Source organism: Nothobranchius furzeri, chromosome 10, assembly GCF_043380555.1.
Source record: "Nothobranchius furzeri strain GRZ-AD chromosome 10, NfurGRZ-RIMD1, whole genome shotgun sequence".
In the NCBI taxonomy this organism is placed as follows: Eukaryota; Metazoa; Chordata; class Actinopteri; order Cyprinodontiformes; family Nothobranchiidae; genus Nothobranchius; species Nothobranchius furzeri.
The window spans coordinates 60,624,618-60,641,046 of record NC_091750.1 but is presented as its reverse complement, the minus strand read 5'-3'; the positions used below and the strand labels follow the sequence as shown (position 1 = coordinate 60,641,046).

Here is a 16,429-nt window from a genome sequence, read left to right as displayed (position 1 = left end):
TGAGGAAGAGGACAAGTTTTGTGGATGGTGGGAGAAGATGAAGAGAGGAGGGAGTTCACACACATTGCATCATTTAAGTAATGCCGCTGATGTCATTTCCTATAGGCACCATAATTGGACACCAATGACTCTTGGTTAATGGTTAAATGAAACACACACATAAACACACGGCCCCAGGGAGGAGGCTGCTGCTTCACTGATTTGCTCAGGCATCAGCTGCTCGGACCTCACAGCCTCTCTCTCCCACACACACACACCTGAGAGCAGCTCCTCTCTCTCTCTCTCTCTCTCTCTCTCTCTCTCTCTCTCTCTCTCTCTCACACACACAAACACACACACACACACACACACACACACACACACACACACACACACACACACACACACAAACACATGCAGCCTGATGCTGTGGCCCCCACGTGGCCCCTCCCGCGCTGGACACATTAAACGGGTTAATTCTGTCACCTGGGGCATCCGAGATAAACGCCTCGCGACCGGTGGAAGATTCCCTCCCATCCTGCGCCGTGAGCTTCTGCATCCTCATCTCTCCTCTGCAGTGTTGATTCAACTCAACTGAACTTGGATCGCGATTTTTCTTCTTCTTCCCAAGAGGCGACTAACAGCAGCAACAGCAGCAGCATCTCAGACCCAGACCTGTGGGCGGCTGTGGGTGCGTCCGTCTGGGAGATCTGATAGGACGAAGGGTTTTGGCACAAACTGCCTCATCTCAACAACCATCCAAAATCTGGAGACATGGCGCTGATAAGTGAGGTGTAGAAACAGATAGCAGGACGATTCATGTTGGATTCAGCCCAAACGGACACAATCTCCCACTGCCATCTTCCTCCTCCTCTTCACCAAACCAGTTGATATTTTTTGACATAAGTGGGTAAAAAGTGTGGCGCACATGACAGAGTGGTGGCCGGTCCAAAACAGAGACTGAATGAGTCCACCTTTGACTGTTGGACGGACTCCTCAAGAGGACAGGACGGATGCAGACGGACTGAACACACCTCGGGATTTCAAAGCGCTCTCTGCCCCTCTGCCGCCGGTATTTTAACGGGAGGTGACTCTGACACCGGAGGAGCAGTCTCACGGGTAGGTAGGCTCTCCGTGACACCTATGGGTGTGCATGTCAAAGGCGCTAAAGGTGACCGCCGCCCACGCGCCGTTTATGGCCGCAGAGGCGTGCGGGCGACTGCACCTGTTGGGATCTGTGTGGACTCGCGCGCGCGAGCGTGTGCACGCGTGATTGCACACCTGTCTAAGAGTGTCTCTTTTTATTTTTAAATAGCTGACAGACACGATGTTTGCATTTCAACTATTTCTGAAAATATCTGCCCGGATGCTGGCGACGCATCGGCGCGCGCTGTGTGGGTTTGATCGATGTGATTGGGTGATTAGGTCCATCACGCGCCATAAGTGTAATTACAGTGTAATTGTCCCCGCACGCGACAGGGTGTAAAAGCACTCCATCACACGCCATATATCAGACTATGGAGCTTGATCAGCTGCTCCTCCTGCCCGCTCAGCTGGCAGCAGCTCACATTTTGGCTCTGATGGAGACCAAGACTGCAGTCTAAACCCAACTGGATCCATCCTCAGTGCCAGATGTTCATTTATACTCATATCATAGCTAAATCTGTCTCCTGTCCTGAACACTTCCCATGCCACACCTCTGTGCCTCGGTGGGTGTTGCAACAAGACTTCTCCTGCTCTGACCTTAATGGTTTTGTCCTCCTGCACGTGCAGGATAAACATCTGAAACTGGAAACTTTTAGAATCATACCTGCTGGTCAACTTTAAGGTCAAACCAGTTCAAGGTGGTCACACAAAATTGGCAATAATTCTAAATATTGTTCTAGAGTTTAGTTTGGCAAGGCTGAGAGTCATTCCCACCTAGATACCTCCTTCCTGTTTAAAAGTGAAGCTAAAATGTCCTCCTTACCAAAGTGAAATTATTAAATAACTAATTATGGCTAAAAAGAAATCATTGGGGTGTGTTTTATTATTGTCAGGTAAATATGGGCAGGGCAGGACATTCAGCTTATGCTGCAGCAACCTGAGATGGATATTTTTTTTCTGTTCAGTTATAATATTTCATTGCTAACAGATTACACATGTCAAAATGGACCAAAACAGCTGCGCTTCCAACTTTTCTCAACAGGACGATCTTTGTTTAAAACTTTGATATTAGGGATAATACTTACTTCTTGACAGAATTCAAGGCCTTAAATTAAATATTTTGTACTCATGACATAATTATGGAGCATTTTTGTCCCCTGTGAGCCACAGATTGCGTACAAACAATGAGCTTCTTTCATTTGGAAGAAAAATTTAGGGATCGCAACTCTATTTTTTTTTATGGGTTAGGGTGCCTGCATGGGTGAGAAGAAAATAATATGATTGGAGCATATAAATGTTTGTTTTTGGCATAGAGTTGCAACATGAGGCGAAGGACACCAGCTGTACGTTGTCTTCGGCAGATGTGCAGCAGACTGTCAGCCCATATTGTCCACCATTACTCCTTTTTACCTCTCATGGGATTCTTTGTGTGTTCCAGAAGGACATGATCAAGTAGTCTAGTGTGGCTGATCAGTATCAGGCTGAGGGTGCTGGATGACCAAGGTTGAACTCCTGGAGAGGATGCAGGGTGTGTGGTGCATGCAGCGCCTCTCTTGAGGAAGAATTTTGAATTTTGGCTTTGATGGGTTGGAGAACGGCAGCTGAGTTCACAGCTGTGCTGTGTTTGCTCCAAGGTGACTTCAGCGGGATGTTGGTGATGTGTCATTGAGTCTGAGCAGGAAAACAAGGGCATCCGAATTAACGCAATTTCCATTTCTTTTATTTCATTGTCAGTAAACAAATCTAATAAGAAACTATTTGATCATTGGCTAATTAAATGTCATCTGTTTTAATTATTTAAAAAAGTCTATCCTTTCTCATTCTTTTGGTTTTGTGGTTTGAACACATGAAAAATCACAGAAACGTAGTTTTGTTTCATCTGATTGGACAGACATATTGTTTTTGTCTGGTAGTTGGGGACTTCATTCTAAAGGTGGAGACATGCCCTGCAACCGTATGGTTTAGTGGCTTGAGGTAAACAGAATTATTATCTTAGCTCGGCTTAAAGAGCTCTGGATGAAGGTGAATCATGTTACTTTTTTATGCAGCTTATTGGTAGAACAGGGGCAGCGTGCATTCTATCATCTGTGTAGTGATGCCTGTGGATGTGCTGCTGGGGAAATAAAACACTGTTGTGACCTGTTTCTGCCAATCTGATAATGCATTTTCCTCTATGGGGACAATGTGTGAAAAGTGCAAGAAAAAGGAAAAATTCAGATTTTTTCCGTCCAACTTTTGCTTCATCTCGGTTCCCTCATTTGAGCCTCTTCTTTGGGCTTACGTTTTATTCTCACCACCTCACCATGGACTTGAATCTGGACTTCGTGCAGGTGAACCCTCAGTTCCAACGTCGCCACCAGACCCACTTTCATTCTCTGCTTTTATCCCACCACGCCACCCCATCCATCAGCTCACACCCGTCTGTCTTCACGCTCCTCTTCCTGCACTCAGGCAACAGAACCAATGAAGCTCATCGGATAAGAGTTTTCAGCTCTCGTGTCTGTCTCTTTGATAACAGTCAGATATTTCACAAGCTGGAGAAATAATAAAATATGAACCAAAAATATCAGAGAAGCTAATGGAGAGCGACAGATAAAGCAGAGAATTAGAGTGTGGCTGATTTTTGTATTTTTGAGTGGCTGCTGGATCTTGAGCAAGTGGGTGTTTTCTGTCAGATGAACAATTGTGCAAACAGATGGACTGCTGAAATACATTCTTGTATTGATTTCACATCATATGTCTTGTTAATTTGTCTCCAGATTACACTACTTCTGGTTTTCTGCATTCAAAAAAATAAATAGAGGTTTTAGCTTGTTGGGACTCAAATTGGCCCTGAAATTTGTCCTTTCAAAATAAGATGTCCGCTAACAGCTGTAACGATTAAATTTACATATTATTTAATGAACCATAAAATGTGAGATTCCATAGGAACTATGAAATCAGTTTTATGGACCATTGGATAATTTAAACCAGAAGATTGGGACTTTTTATTGCAGCGATTATGTAACCACTTCGTATTAACTCAGAGACAAAAGAAAGAGAGTCAAGTTTTAAAAGTTTAAAGATTTATTACTAAAATTAAAACTAGACCAACTTAAAACACTAAAGGTATGGTGTAACTAAGGTGAAGTGAGACGGAGAATGGTGTGGTGTGGAATGCTGTTCAGAATCAGCAAATCCGGAGAAACGATTAGTTCTGATGGGAGTGAAGATGATGTTTTCGCACTAAGCTTTTGGTTTGGAGATTTATAACACACACACTGAGACGCCATTCTGTTGGTCTACGTACCCTTGGCGGAAGTCCCCGTTAGATCAGGAATGTCGAGGTCCAGCTTGACCTTCTCTGGAACCGAAGCCGGTAGGAAAAGCAGCGGTTGCCGACCAGACCAGTCTTGAGATACTTCCGGGTCACGACAGTTTATCGGCATCTAGCGAGACCCAAAAAGGGGTCGTGATGATTCAGCTTTTATTCTGAAAGGAACCGTTGCAGCAGTTGGAACAGCAACAGATTTTATCCAGCTTGTCGTTGGTTCTTTCGGCTGAAGAGGAAAGTTTCGGATTGGCCACTCCGACAACTTCTCTAGAAAGCTTTGAACTGGAGTTTAAGATGACGTGGGCATAGTTTTATAATTCGGATGTTTTGATTTACGGTCGAATCAAAAGAGGACAGATTTACCAAACACCACCAAAACCACGCCTCTGTCAGATCTGGAAGATTCTGATTGGATCGGTAAAAGGAAATGTGTCATGTGACTTAACCTTACGCGTGATCAGTCTCTAGTGGAAACATTTAAAGTCATATTGCTTATTATAACTTACTAATCATAACATTGTCATTTCACAGATTGGTTCACATTTTATTATTGACTAACACTTTGTTTGATTGGCTTTATTAAAAATAGAGTTCTTCTGATTTATTAAAAGAAAGAGTCCTTTGTCTTGATTCTTCTCTTGAGCTGGAAAGGAAACAGTTTAGAAGCAGATGCATGAGATCTTGAGCAATATCTCATGCAGATTAGTTCTTGCTGAGGAGAGAGAGTAAAATAACCTTCGGTGGAATAGCTCCTTCATCATGTTACACAGCTATTTTTAAAGTTATGTAACACAAAAAAACTATAGAATCCATCCATTGATCAATTTTCAGCCACTTATCTGGAGTCGAGTCATAGGGGCAGCAGCCTAAGCAGAAAGGCCAGACTTCTCTCTCCCCAGGCACCTGGGCCAGCTCCTCCAGGGGAATCCTAAGGTGTTCCCAGGACAGCCGAGAGACATAGTCCTTCCAAAATGTCCTGGGTCTTTGTTTAGGTCTCCTCCCAATTGGATGTGCCTGGAAAACCTCACCAGGGAGGTGTCCAGGAGGACTCCTAATCAGATGCCCGAGCCACCACAACCGGCTCCTTTTGATGTGGAAGAGCAGCAGATCTACTCCGAGCCCCTCCCAGATGACGAGCTTCTCACCCTATCTCTAAGGGAGAGCCCAGCCACACTGCAGAGAAAACTCCTTTCGGAAAACTCCTTTCGGATTTTGTAAAAAATAAAGAAAAAAAACAGAAAATCTGAATGCTTTCTTAGTCAGGCATTAATAAATAAAAATATACAACTTATCTGACACCCTGAAGGAGTCTGGGGTTGATGACTACTTTTACCTGATACATCCTTGCGTTCATCACTCTCACTCATGTTGAAATATTTCAGATGTATTCGAGTTACTTGGATTTTTGTGCTTAGTTAGATTTTTCCATAAAGTTTTATAAATAAACCCTGCATGTTAAACGTTTCCCATCATATTCCTGACCTTAGATTAGACTCATGTAATTTTGTCCAACTAAAAGTGTACTGAATTTGGCTCATTTGGACATATTTTTTACTTTTCTCTGTAGCACTCGGAGGACTTTTCCTCTCAATTGGCCTCAAAGATAAACAGAACTGAACTGAATCTCTGCGCTTGAGATCCAATATGAGAACGGTTTGGTGCATTACTGCATGGGAAAGATTTGAATCCTTCTAACTGAGAAGGAGTTCTGCATGTTGTCGTGGTGACCTGAGGATCAGGTGAAGCAGGAATAAACTCAGCAGCAGATGGACTGAAGAACAAATTTCCTCAGAGCTCACTTGTTGTACGCATAAACCTCCATCTACACACACAAACACACTTGTCGATCATTGCCTCATTCAGACGCTCAGTTTTCACACCTGCTGCCCTCCACAGATCATTGGAGATGACAATCCCTCTTTTCTGTTTTTACAGTCTCTGCATCATTTTCCTGCTTCATCTCTGATTCAGGTCAAAATCTCCCCTCAGAAACAGACGACAGTAAGCTTAAGCTTATTTTTTCCATTCATCCCCAGATTTCCTGCAGGCAGTTGCCTGGTCACAAAATACTCCTGGGATATATGTATCCTTCCAATTGTATTTATTTACTTTATTCCTGTATTCATCTCAACACAAATGAAATGTAATCAGGTGGAGTAAATCACCAGCACCTTCAGGAGAGCTCTCAGAAATGAAAAGTCATCTCTGATGGTGTAACAGCAGGGGTCGTAGCTGATTGATACTCTGTCAAATCCTCGATGTCTCTTGTCGGGGTGACAGCTATGGGTGACAGTTGGGGAGTGTCCGTAGGGAGAGAGGAGTCAGCAGATCTGACAGTAAAGGTTAGCTGGCTCGACCTTCTCTGCTGTGGAGAAAGAAGACGACACATAAAAAAGTGGGTGAAAGAGAGCAGGACAGAAGTTTCAGGATGTAGAGTCCTCACCGTTGGTGGCACAAAGAACTTTTTTTAGTGATTTCATGAAATTTTTATGTGATTATATAATTATTTTGAGTGTGACTGAATGCTATTGTTTTTATTTCTGGCATGGTTTTAATTGATCTATTTGATCTTTTTTTTTTTACTCGCAAAGTACATCATCCTCTACTTCCTGATAATTCCTCTCAACATCCACCCATCCATTTTCATCCGTTTATTCGGGGTTGGGTCGTGGGGGCAGCAGCTTGAGCATGGAGGCCCAGACTTCCCTCTCCCCAGCCACGTGGGCCAGGTCCTCCCGGGAATCCCGGTGTCCTGGGTCTTCCTTTAGGTCTCCTCCTGGTTGGACGGGCCCAGATAACCTCACCAGGAGGTTTAGGAGGCACCCTAACCAGATTCCCGTGCAACCTCAACTGGATCCTCTCGATGTGGAGGAGCAGCAGATCTCCCAGATGACTGAGCTTCTCATCCTATCTCTAAGGAAGAGCCCAGATACCCTACGGAGAAAACTAATTTCGGTCGCTTGTGTCCACGACCTCAATGATTTCCACTATTTCTGAAAGTATCTGCCTGTTCCTCTCAATATGCGGTAATAAAATGCTATATATACCGTGAATCCTCTAATATTAGCCTGTATCTGCCAGGTATCATATTTTGGCCGGTGTCGGGAGTCGGCGGAGGTGAATAATGGCCGTTTTTTTATTGTGGCCGGGTGGAATGTGTCACGGTGTGAGGATGTTTAGAACCCAAAATGCAGATTACCCAGCATTACAGGAGGCAGGGATGAAGGTTAAGTGAAAATACTTTATTTAAAGGTGAGCCAAAATCCAAAAAGTAAATCCAAAGCTGGGAGCCAAAATCCAAAAACCAGATCGAGTACTGGAAATCCAAAAACACAGGTTATACACAGAGAGCCGTGACTGACAGAACTACAAACACACTGACCGCAACAATGGACCGACAAACACAGAGACAAGACAAGGCTTATAAACAGGAGGGAGGTAATCAGGGAAACAGGTGACAGGTGTGAGGAGTGTGAGCTGAGGAGGCACTGGTGGAATCAGTTAACAAAATGGGAAGGGAAGGAGCTTGACCAGAGGGCAGATAAACATTAACCTATAAACACAAAACTAAACCTAAAGACTGAGGGCCAAAAACAAACAACTAATAACTAGAACAGATGAGGAGGACTAAATAAAGATGATTAGGAATGGGGAATGATTAGAAGGACACCTGAGGTAAGTCTATAGAGGGCTGGAGATAATAATGGAACACAAGAGGATGACCTGGAGTGGGAACTGGAGGGGTTGGGAAACAAAGGGACACAGAATTTGACAGAATGTGGTAACAAGCAAGAACCACAGGGTTGTGTCATCCGTCTCACTTTTGATTTGCCAGTGATAGACCGCGAGGGTAAAATCTGATATCAAGTTCAAAGAGAAAGTGCTGATTATGCTGCAGAACACTCTGGGGAGCAGTAGCAGGGGTTGTATGAACTAGTCACTAGTCGACTTCACCACTCTATAGTGACTTTTTATGCCTGTCATCGACTAGTCGCTGTCACGTGATAATGACCGGCAAGATGCAGTCCACGGAAAAGACAGCAGCCTGCTGTCAGCAGGTGACAAGCTCCTGCACGTCGGGAGGCAACGCACTGTGCCAGAGCGTCGGTACTGACACCCACCGTAAAACGGACATTTAACCAAATTGTGACGTTTACCCTCTTGCAATTTAACCTTACCCTCACCCCATCCTAACCTTAACCAGCTTGTGCATGCAAAGCTCTGATTGTTGACGCACTCCAGACATCTGCGTCCTGAGCACGGCCACAGTAACATCATCAAATCAGGTGTCGCCACCTCAAAAACTAATTTAACACGCGATCGTTCATGTCGACTCATTTCCTTTTATGTTTTCTGTCTTTTATTCTTTTATTTGTGCCTGATGCGTTTCGCTGCTTTGGATAAGGGCGCATCACCTGTTTTGTCCTCAATGAAGCACCACTGATACGGCCGGCGAGCACTCCGCTGTTTTTGCGGTCGGTAGATCTTTTAGAACTGCAGTTCAAAGGTAACTCATGAGGTGAATATATATGAACCCAGGTAGCAGTTTTTCTTTAGGATTGAGAGGAGATGCAGGAAGATAATAAACAGGCAGGACAGAAAAATAGTCAAATAAAAACAAGCTAGTTTTTGTACCTGCTGGTTGCAACAAACAGACACCATTGAAGGTAATCAGAAGTGAGGAACAGAAAATGAAATAATTATTTTAATGTTTAGAGCAGCAGGAACTCTGAGAGGCTGCAGGCGCATCAGTGAGTTTGCGGCCGCTGTGCAGGGGGAGGGGGGAGAGGGCTGAAGCAGAAACTACCGTTGTTAAAAGAAATGTGTTTAACTTTGAAAATGTGGGCGCAATTTTAACTGTCAAAAACTCCAGCGAACCATTAGTTCATTTTGCTCAAATAGAAATTGAGGCCTGCCTCTAATTCTGGTCCTCCTTCCAATAAAGGCCTGGCGCTTGATGAGCTTCAGTCAAATACAGGCCCGGGCCTGTATTAGAGGATTTACGGTATAAATGTTTCATAAACAATCAACTTTTAGTACAGTATAAAAATATGGGCAGAAACTAGAAACAACAAGAACTAAATCCATTTTAATTCTCCTCCTCAAAACCATGTAAAAAAAAGCAACAGGTTTCTGTCTATCAGTATTTGGTTTATTTTCTCACTCTTTCTCATAAAATGTTTTGTGACCTTCATGTTTTTTTTCTGCTCTGCAGGGTGAAGATGCCATTCCACCATGTGCGAGCGGGCTTGCTCTATCCAGACAACTACCTGAGCAGCTCTCTGACCGAGGGCAGCGAAGCCTTCCAGCTCACCAGCCTCTCCACCGAGGAGCTGGGAGGTGAGTGTGCTGTCTGTTCGATAGGGAGAGGCGGGAGCAGGAGTGTGTGTGGATGCAGAACAAAGTGTGAGGTACAGACAATTAATGGCCCACTGGTGGAACAATGAACTTACAATGCTCCAATTCTCTGGAGGTGACTATTTTCCATTTAGCCATTTCGTCAGAGCTTGACTGGATGCATTGGTTTCCAATTAATGAGCTTAGGAAATAAAATCAGTCAGAAGACTGACAGAACACCACTGAATGTGTAGTGGTATCCTCATTCTGCGTTTTCATTCATATTTTATCACGCATGGAAACTGATGTTGCCACTTCTCTGAAAAATGTTTTTTATGAAATAAAATTTACAGAAAAGTGAGATGGCACATCAATAATCAGAGCTAAAGTGGAGCCATTTGTTCTATTTGAAACCAACAAAAAATGACTCATCTCTGTGGTTTGATGATGTGTCAGGCCACCAGTGGCGCCCCCAATGGGTGGCCATCCAAGAAAATTGCTGGCCCCCAGGGAAAACCAATGTCGTGTTTTTTTAATTAAGACATAAATGTAAAAACCAATACAAATCTATTCAATTAATGAGTATATAAGTAATCATAATTTTAAAAAGTTATGCTTCTGCTGCTCACCTGTAAGGTTTTGGCCCAGACAGAGCCTCTGCCTTGTCACTCACTCAGGATGTTACCAGCGGTTTGTCCACAGAAGAAAAAACAAGAGTCCAGGATGTTGCAGAGCTCTGACTTTTTATCCTTTTTTGCTTGCAAACAATCCATGACATTGGGGCATGGATTCCCCTTAACAAGCAATCAACCACCACAACAGTACTGAATCCACCCTTTTTAAAGCTAACTTGGGACCAGCCATTATGACATGGGCAGGGGAAACAATTAGCTTGAAATCCTGCAATCAATAAAGGACATCTCAACATCAACATCAACAAAATATGTCAAACAATCTATTTACATATTTACCTCCTACCTTAACTCAAAATAACAAAACCAAGAACAACTACACTTAAACAAACACAAGATAACCTCCTCTCCCCCTTCTCTTCAGTCAGTTAGTTTCTCCCTCAGTAGAGCTGATTAAGCACACCAGGAACTGATCATGGCTGCCTATGGGCGCGCTTCCATGTCAACACTTAAACAAATGACCTCAGAAAGAAGGGAGTGATGAACACCAGTAGATCAACTTAACTTAAAGTAATTTATAGATTACCAAGTGTATTTGACCTAAAACACACAAAAATACAGGAGTAAACAGAAACAAAAGACATAACTATTAGTGAGGAGATAAATCCCTCACATCACCATTACAAAAAAGTAAATCTCCATATATATTTTTGTGAAGACACCAACAGGTGAATTAAACAAAAAATAGAAATTCTAAAATAAAATTTTAAATAATATTTAAAATAACTGCTTGAAATGTATTTTTCTGAAATATGAGTGTTTTGGGTGCATGTTGTGTTTTTTGATGAAAACAAAAAAGGAGCATGCAATGCATCGCCACAGGCTAAACTCTCCCACAGTTACCACAAGGATCAATTTGGTGCGCCACAACAAAATCCTCTCTGGCCCCGTCTGCCCACCCTCAGCAAAATTTTCTGAGGGCGCCTCTGCAGGCCACAGAAGTCCCTCACCTTGCCAAGGCCCCCCCCCCCCCCCCCCCCCCAATTCACCAGATGAGCAAGATCAATTAGGAACAGAAACCTGAACTAAAGAGTTAAATTACAGCCTAGTCTTGTTGCTAACATTCACCTCAGGCTCGAGGCAAATGTTCTGATTCCACTTTTTAGATCCTGTGGAGCCTGATTGCCCTCACAGTTTGCTGCTGCATAAGCAGTAAACTGAATTGCATCATTACAGAGGCATTCACGTTCGATACAACCAACACTCAAAGTTACAGCTGATGTGAATGTTTAAGACTTGTATTGTTCTCAACGATTATTGTGGTTTAAAAGTGATAATTATAATCAAAGCTTCACACAACAAACTGTTGTTTCACCTGAAAACAGCTTTAACCCTCTGGAGGCAGGCATTGCAGATTTGCAACGTGGGGGGTGGGGTGGGTGGGGTGGGGGGGTCGTTACAGTATGTTCTAATGGGAAACAGGCTTCAACACAAACGGTTGTTTTCTGCTTGGTCCTAGAGCTCAACCAGTGTCAATTTAATATAAAGTAATATGGTTTTTGGATGGTAAAAAGTGCAGGGGTCAAAACTTGACTTTGGAAAAGTGGGGGGGACATCCCCCCCCCCCCCCCCCCCCCCCCAAAACATCCATGGTCCACATACATGAGCGTTTTTTTTTAACTCAGAAGTACCCCTAAAGAACTTAGTTGTTTGTTCTTTTATCAAAACTCATTTTGAGCCTGAGAGTGTTAAGTGAGCCAGAAAAGCTTCGTCCTCGTGCACAGCTTGTCTGCACAGTTCTGGATCTGTTGCCTAAATTGAACACCTCCACTTTAGAAGGAGTTAATTCATATATATGCTTTTGTTTCTGTTAGGGAAGGAAACAGCTAATCCTATCACAGAGTCAAGACTGAGCCTTTTGGCTGTTTGCATTCATACATGCAGCCTGTTGTAGTTTGCTCTAATGTGTTTTGTGCTTTGCTACGAAACACTTTGTTGTATAAATCTTTTAATCCATCGTCCCTCGTGCACAGCTCGACTCAACCCAGTTCACATGGAAACTTTTTGCTCTCTGCACAGAAAGCAGAGCTGCAGCTGAAACGTGTCATCATAATTAGTGCGGTTGGACGGAGTTTTGTTTGTCAAGGACAGAAAAGAAGTGGAAGTCATGGAAATCAAGAGGCATGAGGCATTTTTCTCTTTTGATCGGTGTGTGCGTCTTCACTTTTTTGCAGTCTTACACTCAAATTGGGCAGATTTCATAGAAACTCTCAAAATTTACAACTGACGCATATTTAGATTTAGCCCTAATCAAATCAAATAATCACGACACGATTGAATTTTTATTTTTTTACTATTTTTGATCAACAGTTCGATGTGGTTTTAGTTGAAAGTCACACTCTGAACGCCAGCAGGTATCAGAGAAAGAACGCATTATTTCCAAAATAGCTACGCCTCTGTCATTTCTAAACAATCTTAGGTAATAACCTGTGACACTAAAGGTGACAGTAGTACGAATCAGTTCTGCTTTTTGGCTCCAGACATCCCGATTAAGCATTTTTAGCTGCCGCGAGCCGCAGATCTCTTGCAAACAATTAGTTTCTTTGACGTGGACAAAATATTTGCGTTAAACTTTGCTGCCAGCACTTGAAAACTTCTAATCCTACTTCAGAGGGAGATGAAGGTTTTCTTTTTTTTTTCCAAGATCATCCATGTGCAGTTGTTAATCTCCGCTGCACTAAATGGCCTCAAACCTTTTCTGCACTTTTCGAGGCATTTCATCGCTCACTGTGGGAAGACGAACAATCCTGGGGGCCTGACTTTATAAAACACAACCAGGCTCAGGCAGTGCTGCAGCCTCATATGCACCAAACAGCAATACATCAGAGCGCAGCTCATTTGTACCCTATTGAAAATGTAGTCTCCCCCACTGAGCTGCATACAAATGGATCTGGGTTTGTTTTGGGAGGGCACGCACTTGCCTGCATGCACAATGGCTCGCCTCTGATTCCCACTTTATTGAGTGAGCGGAGAAGGAGAGCCGGTGGCTGCAGCGTGGAGCTGGAGTCCAGTTATGAGCAAAGGGGGTGGGGGGTGTTTAAAGACAGGGGGGGGGGGGGGGGGGGGCTGCGACTGAAGTTCAGCTTTTATGAAACATCCAGAGAAAAAGATCAGACTCACGGGGAGAAAAGAGCAACGCGTCGGGATGGGAATTTTAATGGCGAGCTGCACGTGCAGAGATGACTTCATGTAAAATTCAATGGCTGAGTGAGGTTTGGGAGCCGTTTAGGAGAACTTTTGATTGTGTTTCTGTGATAAAGCTTTGCACAGCTGCTAAATGTCAGCTGAAATGAAAGTGTCCATCCACACATGTGCGGATTTAAAAAACAGAATTGATGAGAGGGATGAATGGATGGATGCTTGATTTTATCAAGTCATTAAAACACCTGCATCCTTCAACATCAGCACCAGATGATTGATGGGTGATTGAATGGAGACTGACAGGTGCAGGTTTTTTTTTTAGGTTTCTTACTGGTTTGAGTATTTCTGCTTGACAAATAAACGTTTTGTTGTTGTGGGTTTAGTTACAACTACTAGTTAGATAAAAGCTTTTCTCTTGTTTTACGTGGGAGGAGAGTCGCAAACATTCTTGGCAGTGAAGGTGGTGTGTGGATGCATCGGTCCAGAGCCCTCAGGGTTTGTAAAATAACAAGAGTACGTAAAGATGTAAGAGAGAGTGGAAGAGAGTGTGAAAGATGTTGCAGGAGGAAGGGGGTGAGGCAGTGAGGGAGAGTGGGAGTTTGCTTTCACCTTGATTTGTCTGAGAGGAAAGCTGTGGCGCTTCCAGTTAATGGGAAGGCCTCTTATCAACTCCAGGGAAGCTCTGTTCATCTCCACACAGACCTCCTAAAATCTGTTAATCAATGGCTTTGCCTCACAGTGTTCTTTGTCTCACTGATGCATCAGATGACACATTATCGTTTTGGATCAGGTTTTATGGAGCTGTAAAACACAATAGAAACATGAATTATTTTAGAAATTCCTGCTTTCGTTGTTTCTTCATCTCACTTTAAATACGAATGTGTTCTGTAAAACAAAACTAGAGCATTTGCTGGTGGGTTTCTGGGCTGTCAGAGCTGCAGTGTTCCCATTGACTCGTATTCCTGTCAGGTTTGACATCCAGTTCTTCACAAACATTTGGTTGCTTTTTCTGTAAAAAATCAACATGATTTTAATCTTAGTTACTTTGAAATGATTACTGAATACTGATAACTACATTCAAAAGTAAATAAGTTAAATTAGAAGTTACTTTTCAGTTACTATCAACAGCATTATTCCTTTAGCTGGTTTTAACATCTTGACCAAACATAAAAATGTAATCAGTAACGCATATATTGTCTTGGAAAAGTAACTTTAATTTGATTACTGATATTGAAATAGTAACACGTTAAATTGGTTCTTACTGGGAAAAGTGGTCCTTTTAGAGCAGGCGTGGGGAACCCTGGTCCTCGAGGGTCGGTATCCTGCATGTCTTTGCTCCAACACTTCTGATTCAGTGGTTGATTCACCTGTTCAGCAGCTCATCAGGCTCTGCAGCAGCCTGTTAATCACCTGCTGATTGAAATCTGGTGTGTTGAAGCAGGGTTGGAGCTAAAATATGCTGGATACCGGCCCTTGATGAACCAGGGTTCCCCACCCCTGTTTCAGAGTAACACGCTACTATGTAACGTGTTGCTGTCATCACTGAATTTAATAGATAAAAAATGCTTTCTACTGAATTTACTACCTATTTTTGTTTCTAATGTTGAAATCTTACAGAATATTTTGCTTTTTGAGATTTGTGACTGAAATTATCATGTAAAAATAAAATTGCTTATTTAAAAAATGAAGAAGGAGTCATAATTAGAATTTTGGTGGGTTTAAGGGAAAAAAAGAAGTCTGAATTGCACCAGAAATGTCAAATATCTTTTTCTCCAATCATCTGTGTGGTTAACGAGTTTTACAATCTAACATTAATGAAATTTTCTTAGTTTCAATAAAAATGACTAATTCAGAATGTACAATCTACAGAGCTGGTGGTGTTAATATTTACTGCAACATTAAATGTTCTTTTTTTCTCCTAAATGTCCAAAATTATCTATTTTTCTGCAAGTTTTGTCCTCATCAACCTGCCAGAGTTAACAGACTTATCAGTGAAGTGTTAAATTTACAGAGACATCCAGCATCTATCATAATTTCTGTTTTATCAGATGAGTGGCCAAATATATGTGGCTATATACATTTAATTAGGTGTTGAACTGACAAAGCGTCACAATAAAATGTATTTTTCAATTTTGTTTTATATCCTTTTGGGGGATTCAGTGATTTGGAGTTCAGGTTTGAGTTACCATCAGTGCACACAATCTGTCCATCGAGGTTGACAAACTCTCACACAGCCAGCTCATGGCTGATGTGGTCGTAATTTTGTTTTTTGTTTTGTTGTGTTTTGTTGCTCCCACCAACTCCCAAAGAAGTCAGTCCTGCTCCTGAGTTAATTTGTCAGTTTTGTCCCTGAGCTGCTGGTGGTCACTGAAGCTTTATCACAGAGAAACATGTCGCATCTCTGAGAGTAGAGAGGCTGAAGTTGGCTGGAGACGTTTAAACTTATTCAACTTTCTCTAACAGACTTTTTAACTCACGTTTTTGCTTTTTCTGCCTTTTGCTCCTGTTATTAAAAAATCCTTATACAGAAAAGATAAATCATGACTGAGAAAATATTAGAAAAACAAATAGACCTTTCTCTGAAAAGCTGTTGTCTAGTGAACATTAATAAAAAGTAAATTATAACGAGCTTCACGCAGCAACCCAAAGAAAAAAACACAAAAATTAATTAATCATAATTACTGTAATTATCACAAAGATAATAAAAGAAAGTGCAGTTGATCAAAAAAGACAAAACGTTATAGAACTTGGATTTAAACCATTAAATAATGACACATAATTATAATGATTAAAAAATCACCTCATTAACTCTCATACACAC

At 42.3% G+C, this 16,429-nt stretch overlaps 1 protein-coding gene across 1 annotated transcript in view; it reads left to right on the top strand.

Moving 5' to 3' along the window:
• Positions 1 to 488: 488 nt before the first annotated feature.
• caln2 (calneuron 2) overlaps positions 489 to 16,429 on the top strand; it is a 47,390-nt gene continuing 31,449 nt past the window's right edge. The window contains exons 1-2 of the mRNA XM_070555845.1: positions 489 to 1,098; positions 9,654 to 9,778. Coding sequence (XP_070411946.1) covers positions 9,661 to 9,778 — 118 coding nt within the window. The 5' untranslated portion in view covers positions 489 to 1,098; positions 9,654 to 9,660. The remainder of the gene's footprint in view (positions 1,099 to 9,653; positions 9,779 to 16,429) is intronic.